At 40.0% G+C, this 12,214-nt stretch overlaps 1 protein-coding gene across 1 annotated transcript in view; it reads right to left on the bottom strand.

Annotated features, from left to right (window-relative positions):
• Positions 1-12,214, bottom strand: part of LOC109925263 (disintegrin and metalloproteinase domain-containing protein 11-like) — a 157,389-nt gene that overhangs the window by 94,166 nt on the left and 51,009 nt on the right. Inside the window, 1 exon segment of the mRNA XM_048614398.1 lies at positions 212-281. Within this exon segment, the coding sequence (XP_048470355.1) occupies positions 212-281 (70 nt within the window).

Below are 12,214 nucleotides of genomic sequence, written 5' to 3'. Positions count from 1 at the left end.
TCTGATGCTGCTTGGCATGCTGTGTTCATCCAGCTCTAAACCTTGTTATCTCATTTCCTACTCACCGAGTTGCACTGTGCAACTTAACAACTCCATGATACATGGAGCAGAGTGAAATATGACAATGGTCAACTTACATTTTGCCCCCTTCACACTCCAACTCCAACTCAAATAACATATAGTAGATAATAGATGATGAAGCCCTCCTTACCGGATGATGTACATCCCACAGGGATCTGAAAGCCAGGAGATCTGTATACAATATAGGGTTGTTGATCATGCTGTATGTAAGAGGAGAACAGCAATGTTATATCTGAGATGTGTGCAACATATTGAATTAACCCTACAACGTGATGAATCCGAATACATTTCAGGACCTAATTTGAGAAGGTCTCTACTTATATGATTATGCATTCATACAAGCCAGTAATATTTTGCATGCAAATGTTAAATGATTCACAGCAGGCCATTATTAGATTGCAAAGGTCATTTTCTGTGCAATGTAATGTAATATTAGAGGATAAATAGTTCTACTGTTTTGCTCATCTACCCACTGCAGTGATACAAGCAAAATTGTATTATAATAATAGGAAAGGATCTGAAGGCAAAAGAAAACCATTTTTCCTAAGAACCATCCAAAACAAAGCAACCTGTAAAGCAGGTCAAATTTGTCCCAACCCTACCCGAAAGAAATGTGAATCTGATCACATTATAGTGTAATGTTGCTGATTAATTTTTAAGAAGACCAGAAACACTTAAGAGTAACTGAAAAGCTCAGTGTCTTGCTGTTATGTCCACATGAGGTTGCTTACTTTCAAATCAACTATAAAGGGCATCACTGGAAATCACCACTCACTGTTTTTCATTCACTTACACTAGTCTTAAACAGAACTGATTTTTTTTTATAAAATCAGAAAAGATAGTATGAGATATCAGGAACACTTTGCATTCTAATCTAAATCAGAACATGGGTGAAAATAAATGAGGTAATTTTACTCGATGTTGAAGAACTAATGTTACATTAACACTGTTATTTGCTTAATTAGTTGTTACAATGTTAGGCATATTCACACCCTAACAATATTTTTATCTCTTCTGAGAACTGAGGATGGGTCACCGGACCCGAAACGTTAACTCTGTTTTCTCCTCCACAGATGCTGCCAGACCTGCTGAGCTTTTTCAGCAACTTTGTTTTTGTTCCTGATTTACAGCATCCGCAGTTCTTTTGGTTTTTATTTAATATTTTTATCTTGATTTATGTGAAAGTGTATTGAAGCTGAAACTCGGCTAGCTCAGAAATAAAATCTGCAAAGGGAACACTAACACATTTGCGGATACATAGGTTTTTATGAGCAATTTTTGCAATTTCCTCAAAGTACAACTTCTAGCCTCAATAAAAATTAAGCCACCCCATTCCCTGCTATCCTTCCTGCTCTGCTCTCTGCCATCCTCACTGCCTCATTTTTTGCTCCCCTTGTGGCCCCTCTAAGGCAGCTGGTGGAATTTAAGTTCAATCAATAAATCTGGGTATTTTTGTTCCCAACTCTGATATAAAACTGTCTGCAATTTAAATAAAAGAGTGATTTACAGTTTGGTGCATCTGAGGCAAAAAATGTCTACACCTCCTCCTCCCAGCCAATCAGTCCTGCAGTCTTAAAACCATGAAAATACTGGAAAATTACTAGCTACCTGTACTAAATTCAAACTGATTTGTTTGTCAAGGTAGGGTCTGACAATTTGAAGAAGAGTACTCGCAATTGAAACATTAACTGTTCCCCTCACCACAGAAGCTGTTAAACCTGCCGAGTTTCTCCAGCACTTCCTGTTTTTATTTAGGGTCTGTCTGTTGTTGAATTCCTACAAATATATTGCAAATAAAGCAGACAAGTATAAGTATAGCAAATCCATTTCTACCACATCTTTCACGTAAACACATCTCACATCCATTCACAGGAAGCCTGAGAAAAATTGATCAATTCACCAGCTAGTAAAATAAATAGAATTTCTCTTGTTGAATTGCAATTCTGAAGTGAAGTACTGCAGAATGAATGGGAGCAAAACTTTCTCTTTCGAGGCAAAGTTCTAATACAACTAAAAGTAACAGCAGCGCTCAGGGACAAGCAAGTAATTTTCAAATTGGCAGCAGTTCAAAACAGAACAATAATTGTTCAAAATGTAGCCAACAATTGCTTTAAATGAGCTACCACTTGACCTATTATAACAAAGAAACTGGATAGATTGTGTTAATTACTTGTACGAAATTACTTAACATAATATAACATGAGTCAGCACAAAATGGGAGTGGCATGAAGCTACCACAATGCAGAAAATGGGGAGGGAAAGGTATAAATATGTACGGTCACTTTCACTAATGCAGGGTCTTTATAGTGCTTATGTGCGCCATTTGGCCACATCAGAAATAAACCAAAATTATACTACAACAGGGGTTACAGCTTAGTAATGGTGCCTTGATTGAAAAGGAAACATTATTTTTGTTTGAAAAAGAAGATACAGCAGGTGCTATCAAATGAAAAATACTAAATCAACAATACATTTACTTTGAGGGATTTTGACATTTGTTCCAGTTTGCAAACAGCTGATGAGTTAATTTACCAGAATATTCCAACTGTCAATATGTTCACTTGCAGACCATAATTCTCTCTTTTGAGGGTTCACTGGCAATGCCCAACACTATTGAGCACACACATTCTGCACCCATAGTCGTGCCTTCTCCCGCTGAGTGAGAGATCTGGCAGTGTGTGGGTTAGCATCGTTGCTGGAAGCAACTGCAATGAGAAGCTAAAAGCTTCACTGTAGGCCAGATTTTATTTCTCCACGGCTTGTGCCATTGCACATAGAATGAAATCGATTTGCAAGAGACTTCAATTTCCCTTTGCTATGGAGTATATATTTCTGTTGTCTCTCCTGTTGACATTCGGTGCTGTAATACCTATAGGTAATGAAATCTAATATCATTTGATTGCTTAATTAAAATGCTGAAATGTTAACTAGGGTATATTGCGCGCAAAGCAACAAAACAAAATTATGGCCAGAAGCCAATTGCTTCAAATACTGCTAACTCCAATTAGAAACCTAGCCATATAAAAGCAAAATACTGTGGATTCTGGAAACTTGAAATAAAAGTAGATAGTGCTGGAGAAACTCAGCAGATCTGGCAGCATCTTCAGAAGAAGAGTCATATTGTACTCTAAACATTGACACTATTCTCTCCACAGAAGCGGAACTTCCCCATTACTTTCGTATATTATTCTTTATTTGAAATACAGGCATGTTGCTAAACCTGCAGAGTTTCTCCAGCACTTCCTGTTTTTATTTAGGGTCTGACAGTGGTTGAATTTTCTGAGTCGCAACGTTCCTTGGTGACCCTTTTACTAAATTCCTCCGAGTACATTGTTGCAATGGAAGTGGGCCAGTTGAAAATGATTCTGTATAATCATGTTTTGAAGGAGAACAGACTGAAAAGTGATTGGCAAAATGATGGAAAAGGGAATCGTGGGAGCAGGTATGAGTTTGCAGGAACTGATGATGGGGTTCAGCACCTCCATCTCCCTGTAGGATGTATGTAAAATTGGAAGTGATGCAGTGTTTACTGGTTGGAAGGACAATTGTCTCTCTGTGAAATTTCATGGCAGTCTCACTATATTGCAAATATACGTGGGGAAGGAGCCAAGGATTAAGTACTCAAATCCGTTCCTATTCCAGTGTGCTCATTCAGGCCAAGTTAGGTCATTAGGAGCATACATTAAACCAGTGTAACGTTGCCCATTTCTGCACATTTCACCATCTTGAAGCACAAAATCTTTTCCATTGTTTTGGTGCCTCACAGTCTGCGCTTCTCCAGGCATTCAAAACTCCACCTTAAACTAAACTCTTCTTTACCGTGCGTCCTGTCATTGCCACCATCTTACCCCATTTTGCTCACCCATCTCTCTTGTCCTCACCAACCTGAATCTGTTTCTTGTTACCCCAATGGAGAGCAAGCAGTAGTAGGAAACCTAGCTGGGGCAGGAGAAGGAATCCAGGGACATCAAGGTCAATTGTGTCATCCCTAGTCAAAAACAGAAGTTGCTGGAAAAGCTCAGCAGATCTGGTAGCATCTGTGATGAAAAAAATTAGAGTTAACCTTTCAGGTCCAGTGCCCCTTCCCCAGAACTGATGGTAGCTGGGAAAACAGTTTTCCCACCGACCATCAGTTCTGAGAAAGGGGCAATGGACCCAAAACATTAACTCTGATTTTTTCTTCATAGATGCTGCCAGATCTGCTGAGCTTTTCCAGCAACTTCTGTTTTTGTTCCTGATTTACAGCATCCACATTTCTTTCGGTTTTTATTGTGTCATCCCTGTTACTGCTTTGGTGTACATGAATCAGATACCCACTGACTGAATCAGCAACCGAGAAAAGGCTAAGCAACATGCATTTTTAAAGTATCAATCCAAACCTCAGGTCACCTCAAAGCACTTTAAAATTGATCTAGCACTTCTGAAGTGAAAGCAAAGAGTGTTGGAACACTCTGCAAATCAGGCAGCATCTGTAGACAGCGAGATGGAGTTAACCTTTCAGGTCAATGACTTGAAGAATTTATCCACAGATGCTGCCTGTTCCGAGTGTTCCAACATTTTCTGTTTTCACTGTAGATTTCTAGTCTATGTTGTGTAGGAAATACAGAAGCCACTTTACACATCTGTCTAATGTGTTCTGAGGTATTAATATCAACTTAGAATGCACAACCTTCTGGCTAATAGATGACAGCGGTCCAAATGAATCAGAGCAGAAAGTGTTATGGACCCAAACTAAATCCCCTCAAAATATATTAAGATGGCTAAACCTTAACTTTTTCTTATTTTAAAGGTAAGTGCCAGGCATTGTGTTCCAGATGTAATTCGATTGGTCAAACTGTCAGTCTTGAAGCAAACCACACTTTATTCATATACTATAGATAAAAGACAGAAGAAATTGGAATAACTTAACTCTACTAGAAAACTTAACAGAAAAACAGATCATTTAACTACTAAACAGCAACTGCACCAAAATAGTAATATCCCATAAACACACCCTTGGGAAAGGCAAATTCAGTAAAATAGATTGTCTCACATGCAATTCTAGCAGAAGAGAACCCCAGCTTTTAGTTGTAACAGAGAGAAGAAAAACAGCTTCCACATCCAGCTTCAAGACTGCAGCAACTGTGACTGAAAAACTACAACTAAAAATCGTGGTTCAGTGGGAGCCTGACCTCACCCATCCAGGCTGCTTCTATTGTTCCAATTTTAAAAAAAAAGACTTTACAAGCTGTTTACTTTATTGGCTCAGAGGAGACTGCTCTCTCCAACTCTCTCTCAACCATTCTTCATAAAAAAGGGACAAAGTACATCTCTTAAAGCCATAGTAGATGGTTAGAAGGCAGTCTTAAAAATTCAGGTTACAGGGGTGGTTTCAAAAGCAGTACAAAACACTGAGAATTGTTCAACAAAAAAAATGTGCCGGCTATCACACCACTAGAAACCGACTTGGCCGTGATATGTGTTGGCTCCTAGTAATTTCAGCAAACGCAAGCCACTGAGCTTTGTCCATAAAGGTGTCCATTCTATTGCTGTTTTCATACTGTAACCATATCTGTTTACATTGATGTTAACTTAAAAACCACCATGGCTGAATACAATCCATTAGAAGTTATAAAATATAAACTGCCCAAGGAAAAAACAATTTATTCTCATTAAGAACCATATTTTCTCTCTGAACCCCTTCATTCAATTAGCTCTTGAAAGCTGCACTCCTCTAAACAATTGGCAAAAGTCATATCCAGATCAGCAACTACAATTTCAGCAAATCTCTCAATTCAAAATCTTAGCAAGTGGAAATTAACTTAAAATGCAGGAAAAAAACTGGTTTAAATCTTACTTCTGACATGGTATCGCCTTGTGCTTCCCCACAGTTGTCAATGACAGGGTAAAGAATTCACTGAACACGACTCAAACATAGAGCAAGCTATATAAATGTACGGTAGATAAACATAACCTTCATTCCTAACAAGGTGAAGTCTGTCCCCACACAGGATGAATGTATATGTTTTCCATTCAAACTGAACCTCATCCAGCTTCCTTCTCACCATTTGCACAAACTTCATTTTACTGCAGGTACTAGTCACTAGAAAGTAATAATACCCCGTATTGGGTAATGCACCCGTCTCTGTCGCTCTCCCTCCACTGAAACAGCCTGACCTGCTGAGTATTTGCAAGTTATGTTTTTATTTCAGATTTCCAACACCGGCAGTATCTTGCTGTTTTAATACTTCAGTGTGGTAAGGTACTACGTTTTGTGCATAAGGCGCTATCTGGGAGTCCGGCCAAGTTGACAACATTTGGCAAGTTGTCTCAGTTAGCAGTTATCAAATCTGATCTCTGGCTTTGCAAAACTTGGAACAATATCCTTTGTGGAGGCTCCTTCTTGTTGGATGCTTGGGATCCGTCTGGCAGAAGCCCAGGTTCATAACAATCGGTTTCATTTGTATTTCCTTCCACTCCACATTGTGCCTTTTTGGAAGAACATGAGCTCTAGTGATGGTTTGTTGCTGTGGTAAGGTTAGTGGGCCTCCAAAGGTGACAGCAGTTAGATAGTTCTAGAAGGATACGTGCTGTGCTGTAGTAGCAGTGCTGCTCTGGTAATTAAAAATTCAACCATAAACCCAGAGCTACATGAATTGTGAGACTTGTTATATTCAATGTTGCATTTTCATATCTTGTTTAAAAGGCAGGCAGAAGGAGGAGCTTGTGCCCCTGACTGCAGCCCCTCAAACATAATTTCTCCAGGAAAACTTGAGTAGTTTGGACTTAAGTATGATGTTCAGTAAACTCAAAGAGCTGGACCTTGCACATTCTGCTGCAGGTGGTGTTTGTTTGGATCTGTTTCCATGCATTCCTTTGGCCTTGCTTAGTTATCTGACAGGCTAGGTCTTCCCCTTCCCAGTTCACTCAGGCTTTTTGTGGAGTTTTTTTGATATGGAGCCAAAGGTGGTTCAAAGAATTAAGACGTTTTTAACAGGGGTTTGTCAGGGAATGAAGGTACAGTTCAACTCTTCCATTTAGGTTATTTATTTTGATCATGACTATGTATGGATAATCTGAAACAAGCCATGCTGGACAAGATAGAATTTGTCAACCAGCTTTGGAATATTTTTAAATACCAGGTATTGCGTTTTAGTAATACAAATAAGGACAAGACTTATACAATGGTAGGGGCCTGGGTAGTGTTGGAGAACAGAGACCTAGAGTTCAGGTACATAATTCTTTGAAGTTTGCATCACATATAGACAGGGTGGTTAAGAAGTTGTTTAGCACGCTTGCCTTCATTGCTCAGATATTGAGTATAGAGCTGGGATGTTACGTTGTGGTTGGTGAGGCCTCTTCAAGAACACTGTGTGCAGTTCTGGTCTCCCTGTTATAGAAAGGATATTAATAAACTGGAGAGGGTTCAGAGAGGATTTACCAGGATGTTGCCAGGAACGGAGAGTTTGAGTTATAAGAATATAAAGAAAGAATATAAGAAAAAGTCCCAGCCTTTTTTGAGGGGTGACCTTATTGAGGTTTATAAAATCTTGAGAAGCATATATAAAGTAAATGATAAGGGTATTTTCCCTACGGTGGGGTAGCTCAAAACTAGAAAATGTTTGCAGGCATATGGGCCAAATGCAGGCAGGTGGGACTAGTTGTCTTTAGAAATATGGTCAGCATGGACTGGTTGGACTGAAGGGAATGTTTCCATGCCAAATGCCTCAGCTGTGGATAGGACAGATTCTGGCCAACAAAAGAGGCAGACCAGTTCTAGTGATGTTATAATCAAGTCTGATTCAGGGCTAACCCACGGCAAAGGCATCAGAGTGTTCAACATCACACCAGATTGGTAAAAGGATGGATAGGGTCTGGGAGATATCCAGGAGCTATAAAGACCTTTTCTTCTTGCCAATTAAAGATAGTTTAATTATTGGACATTTCTGGGATCCTGTGTGCCTCTTTTGAAATCTGTGAAAGCATGGTGTGTAAAAGTGTCAGTTTCTATATCCAGTAAAGTAGTGAGCGCTTGGTACAAAGCCATAACTCTATTGAGTTGGGCTGCCTAATATTCATGCTAGATGTTACAAAGGTATAGGTCTCCTCCTCATACAGTCTTAGAGTCATACAGCATAGAAACAAACCCTTTGGGCCAACCAGTCCATGCCAAACGTAATCCCACACTAAACCAGTCCCATCTGCCTGGTCCTGGCCCACATCCCTCTAAACCTTTCCTATTCATGTACTTATCTAAATGTCTTTTAAACATTATAACTGTACCGACATCTACCACTTCCTCAGGAAGTTCATTCCACACACAAACCATGGGATATTAGAGATTTATTAGTAGTTTCTCAACTGGTGATAGAAACCTTGAGACATGCATTCCAAGATGAGATCTTGGAATAACTGAAATGGACAGATTAGATAGTGGGAGTCTGGGGGCGAGGACTGGTGAAGGGAGTGGGTGGTAGAATTTGTGAAAAAGTGTATATCAATCGCTCCTGTGCTTGCTATCCCTACAACAGATTACGGATAGGTTGATATTGTTTCAGCTTAAAATGTTAGTTGGCCAAGGTGAGGAGTTTTTTGGACTCAGGAGCAAATGGTGAACACAATGGCTGAGAGGTTAAAGTTGATGAATTTCATCCACATCTGGAATGCATCAGAGTCCATTTGTCAGACAGCAGCAAAAAACACACTTACGAGATAACTGATAGAATGAAGCTTTTCCTTCTGCTCTCTTATAAAACTTGGGGTGGCACAGTGGCTCAGTATTTAGGACTGCTCACAGTGCCAGGGACCTGGGTTCGATTCCACCCTCAGGCGACTGTGCAAACTCCAGAATCCGCCCCCGTGTCTGCGTGGGTTTCCTCCGGGTGCTGCAGTTTCCTCCCACAGTCCAAAAATGGGCAGGCTAGGTGGATTGGCCATGCTAAATTGCCCATTGTGTTCAGGGATGTGTAGATTAGGTGGTTATAGGGGGATGGGTCTGTACGGGCTGCTCTAAGGGTCGGTGTGGACTTGTCGGGCCGAAGGGCCTGTTTCCACACTGTAGGGCTTCTATGATTCTAACTGAAACTCCTACATGCATTGCATTGGGGTTATAAATACACTTCCTCAAGAATATGGGGAAGGGGGAGTGGGCTCTCAGCCCAGAGTGTGTCTGGCAGAAAATAAGCTTAATGAATTTTCTGGCCTATTCCACACTATTTACATGTGATTTACAGCAAGCCAGAAATCACACCCTTTCTCCTCTAAGTGCGTAAGGTATCACAGCCATTGTCAGTTATATCGGAGTCATGAATACAGATGGCCCTTTCAGAGATCACTAACATGTGCTCTTCGTTTTCTCCCTGACCGTTCAACAATGATTCTATTTTCCTAAAAGATCTTCATAGAGTCTGACAGTCATAACTCTTACAAAATCTAATCCTGTCTGTCTGCACTGCAGTAAGCTAATTACTACATCAGTTCATTGCCAAGTCAACACAGCAGTAAATATAAGCTATGACATTAAAGTGACTGTGTTTTCAATAGTTCATCGTACGCCTTGATTTATTTATATTGCATTCTGGAGAGTCTTGTGTCAGTTAGTAAGTTGAACCTTGGTGATGATAAAATGGGAAGATGCATTACTAAGTACTGTAAAGTTTAAAAAAAAAGTTATAAATAGATCTGCAGATTTAGATTTCTAACATTTAACTGAGCGTTCTTAAAAAAGCATCTGGTAGTACTGTTACTCTGCAGTGACACAATTTTAATTCATAGGACAGGATCTAGTCTCCTGTGAGCTAACTATTTTGATCTGTGCTAAAACTGCTTTCTTTCAGGAATATGGCGCGCAAGCGGATAGAAATGAAAGTAAGGCCAAGAACTAGCTGTGACTATTCCATGGTGGAGGTGGTTCAATTGGCCAAACGATTTCCTCAGGTTCCCTTTCTCATAACCTTATAAACTCAGAAACCTATGTGCTACTAGTTTATGACTGTGAGGGCTAGATTTTTGCAATGTTGGGCAAACTCCAGTGTGCTTTAAAAACAACAAATGGTATCCAGTTATGGAATTCTTGACCCATTTCTCATAAATCTCAGTTTTGTTGGCAAGAGGAAAGGCATGATCACACAGGTGGGAAACCTTGACTCAGCAAGGCCATTTGAAATTAGTGCAGAGCTCCAACAAGTAAAAGTCTTGCCACTCTAATGGCCTTAACCCGCACCATGGCGACCTTGATCTTATGAAGGAAGTGTAAATGCTTATAATGGGTAGTTAGGTTTGTTTAAGCATATGATGTGAAGTGACTTAAATCCCAAGCCCTTTAGAAATGAGTATGAATTGCAACTCCGACTAAAAAAAACTATCCACTGCCAAGGGAATTGATTGAAAAGCCATTTGCTGTAGCTTCAGGAAGAAAAAAAATCATTATGCATCTGTTGTTGCAAATTCAGCAAACCTAATTGTTGCCATTTCTCAAAAACTGTTATTACAACTGAGCTCATTATGATTGCTTGGCTGAGGTTCAAAAACTTCAAAACCACTTATTTCAGTAGAGAGAGGACCGAGTTCACAGTTTGAGCAATGGATTTAAGAAGTTATTAAAGGATTAGTTGTTTTGATGTGCTAAATGAATAGATCTTTGTTAATTTTTGGAACTGATTGAGAATTTCATTTTTTGAACAAGGCTTTTTTTTTTATACTACCAATTGTGTATGAGTGAAAGCTCTTGGAGATTATTAGAAGTTTTTCACCCATCTCCATAGGATTTCTCAGGTCTGCCTATAGTGGCAGTGGATATGACATGAGGGAGGGATATTGGGGGGGGGGGGGGGGGCCATTGGAAATGGGTAGGAGTTAATTTGGGGGAGGGAGGGGCACAGGCAAATGGGCTTTTAGTATAACTGGGCCAAAGTCTCAGAGAATCGAGGCTGGTCTTCTAACAATCCTTCCTGGACACTCACTCACCTCCAGAAATAGCGAGATCAATTCCTTCCATCCCAACTCTGCCTCCCTGAACTGAAATATGGCAGATGGGAGCACTATTATAGGAGATGGTTCTGCCAAGCTGAGAAATTTCCTGACTCAAACTTCCCAACTTGTTGGTGAAAATCCAACTCAAAACGTTTACCTGTATGAGCTTTCAGAATCCTGTGAAACTAGGGTAGCGAAGTCTCCAAATAGCAACGCAAGGTTTTTATATACAAACTGTTGGAGATTCAAATATCATGATGTATTTTTAGGCATTACAGACACTCAAATCTCTAGATACATTTCTAACCCTCGGGGAACTCAGGCATGGAATGGATAAAACCTTCAACAGTGTAGGGATATTCTCCTGGAGGTTAACCATCTAAAACTGCAAAATCTGTAAGCTCAGGCAAGTTTCCTATTGCTTATTCAGCCAGGACCAGCCTGCCTATTTGGGAATGGGCATGCAGAATTATTTGAAACTGACTGGGGACAGTTCAGTCTTTTGATGGTAGGTGTTTAATAAGCCAAACCATGTGGTCAAATCATTACTGAAAGCAGAGCCAAGTCGGGAGACAAGCAGTGTAACTGATCAGTATAGCCAGTGGTCTCTCATCTGAACACCTTTCTATGCTGAGCGGTAATTCCACAAATTGTGAAACCCTAGATAGGTGAGCATGCCTCCTCAAATGTAACGTATTGCAGTAGATGGCAACCCTGCAATCTTCACCCAACTGGATGACATATGCATTTCATTTGTGATATGTCACTCATTTTGATGTTCTAGATTTCCAAGTGAAATTTTGCTCACTAGACTTACTTGTAATGAATTCCTTTCTTCAGACAGGAATTAGATCTTCAGATCACACAGATCATACACACACAGATATAATTGCTGTGAGGATCATTCTCCTTGAAGTTGCTGAGTGACATCTCAGCATAGTCCACAGACCTCATCTCTTGCTACCTTTTTTTTAAAAAACTAATCTCACAGGAGCCAATGATGCTCTTCTGTTAGATGCTGAAGAAAGGCCAGACAAGGAAGATGTATTGGGACATATTCTTGTGAGGCTCAAGGTCAACCTACTCTATTGGCTCTGAAGAGAGACCAGTAATATCAGAATGGCCATGCCATTTCTCAACACAGTTTCCAAGGACAATACACGTCATGCAGCCACCAAAGAGA

Source organism: Rhincodon typus, chromosome 30 (assembly GCF_021869965.1).
Source record: "Rhincodon typus isolate 14 chromosome 30, sRhiTyp1.1, whole genome shotgun sequence".
Classification (NCBI taxonomy): Eukaryota; Metazoa; Chordata; class Chondrichthyes; order Orectolobiformes; family Rhincodontidae; genus Rhincodon; species Rhincodon typus.
This window is presented reverse-complemented; position numbering and strand designations above follow the sequence as displayed.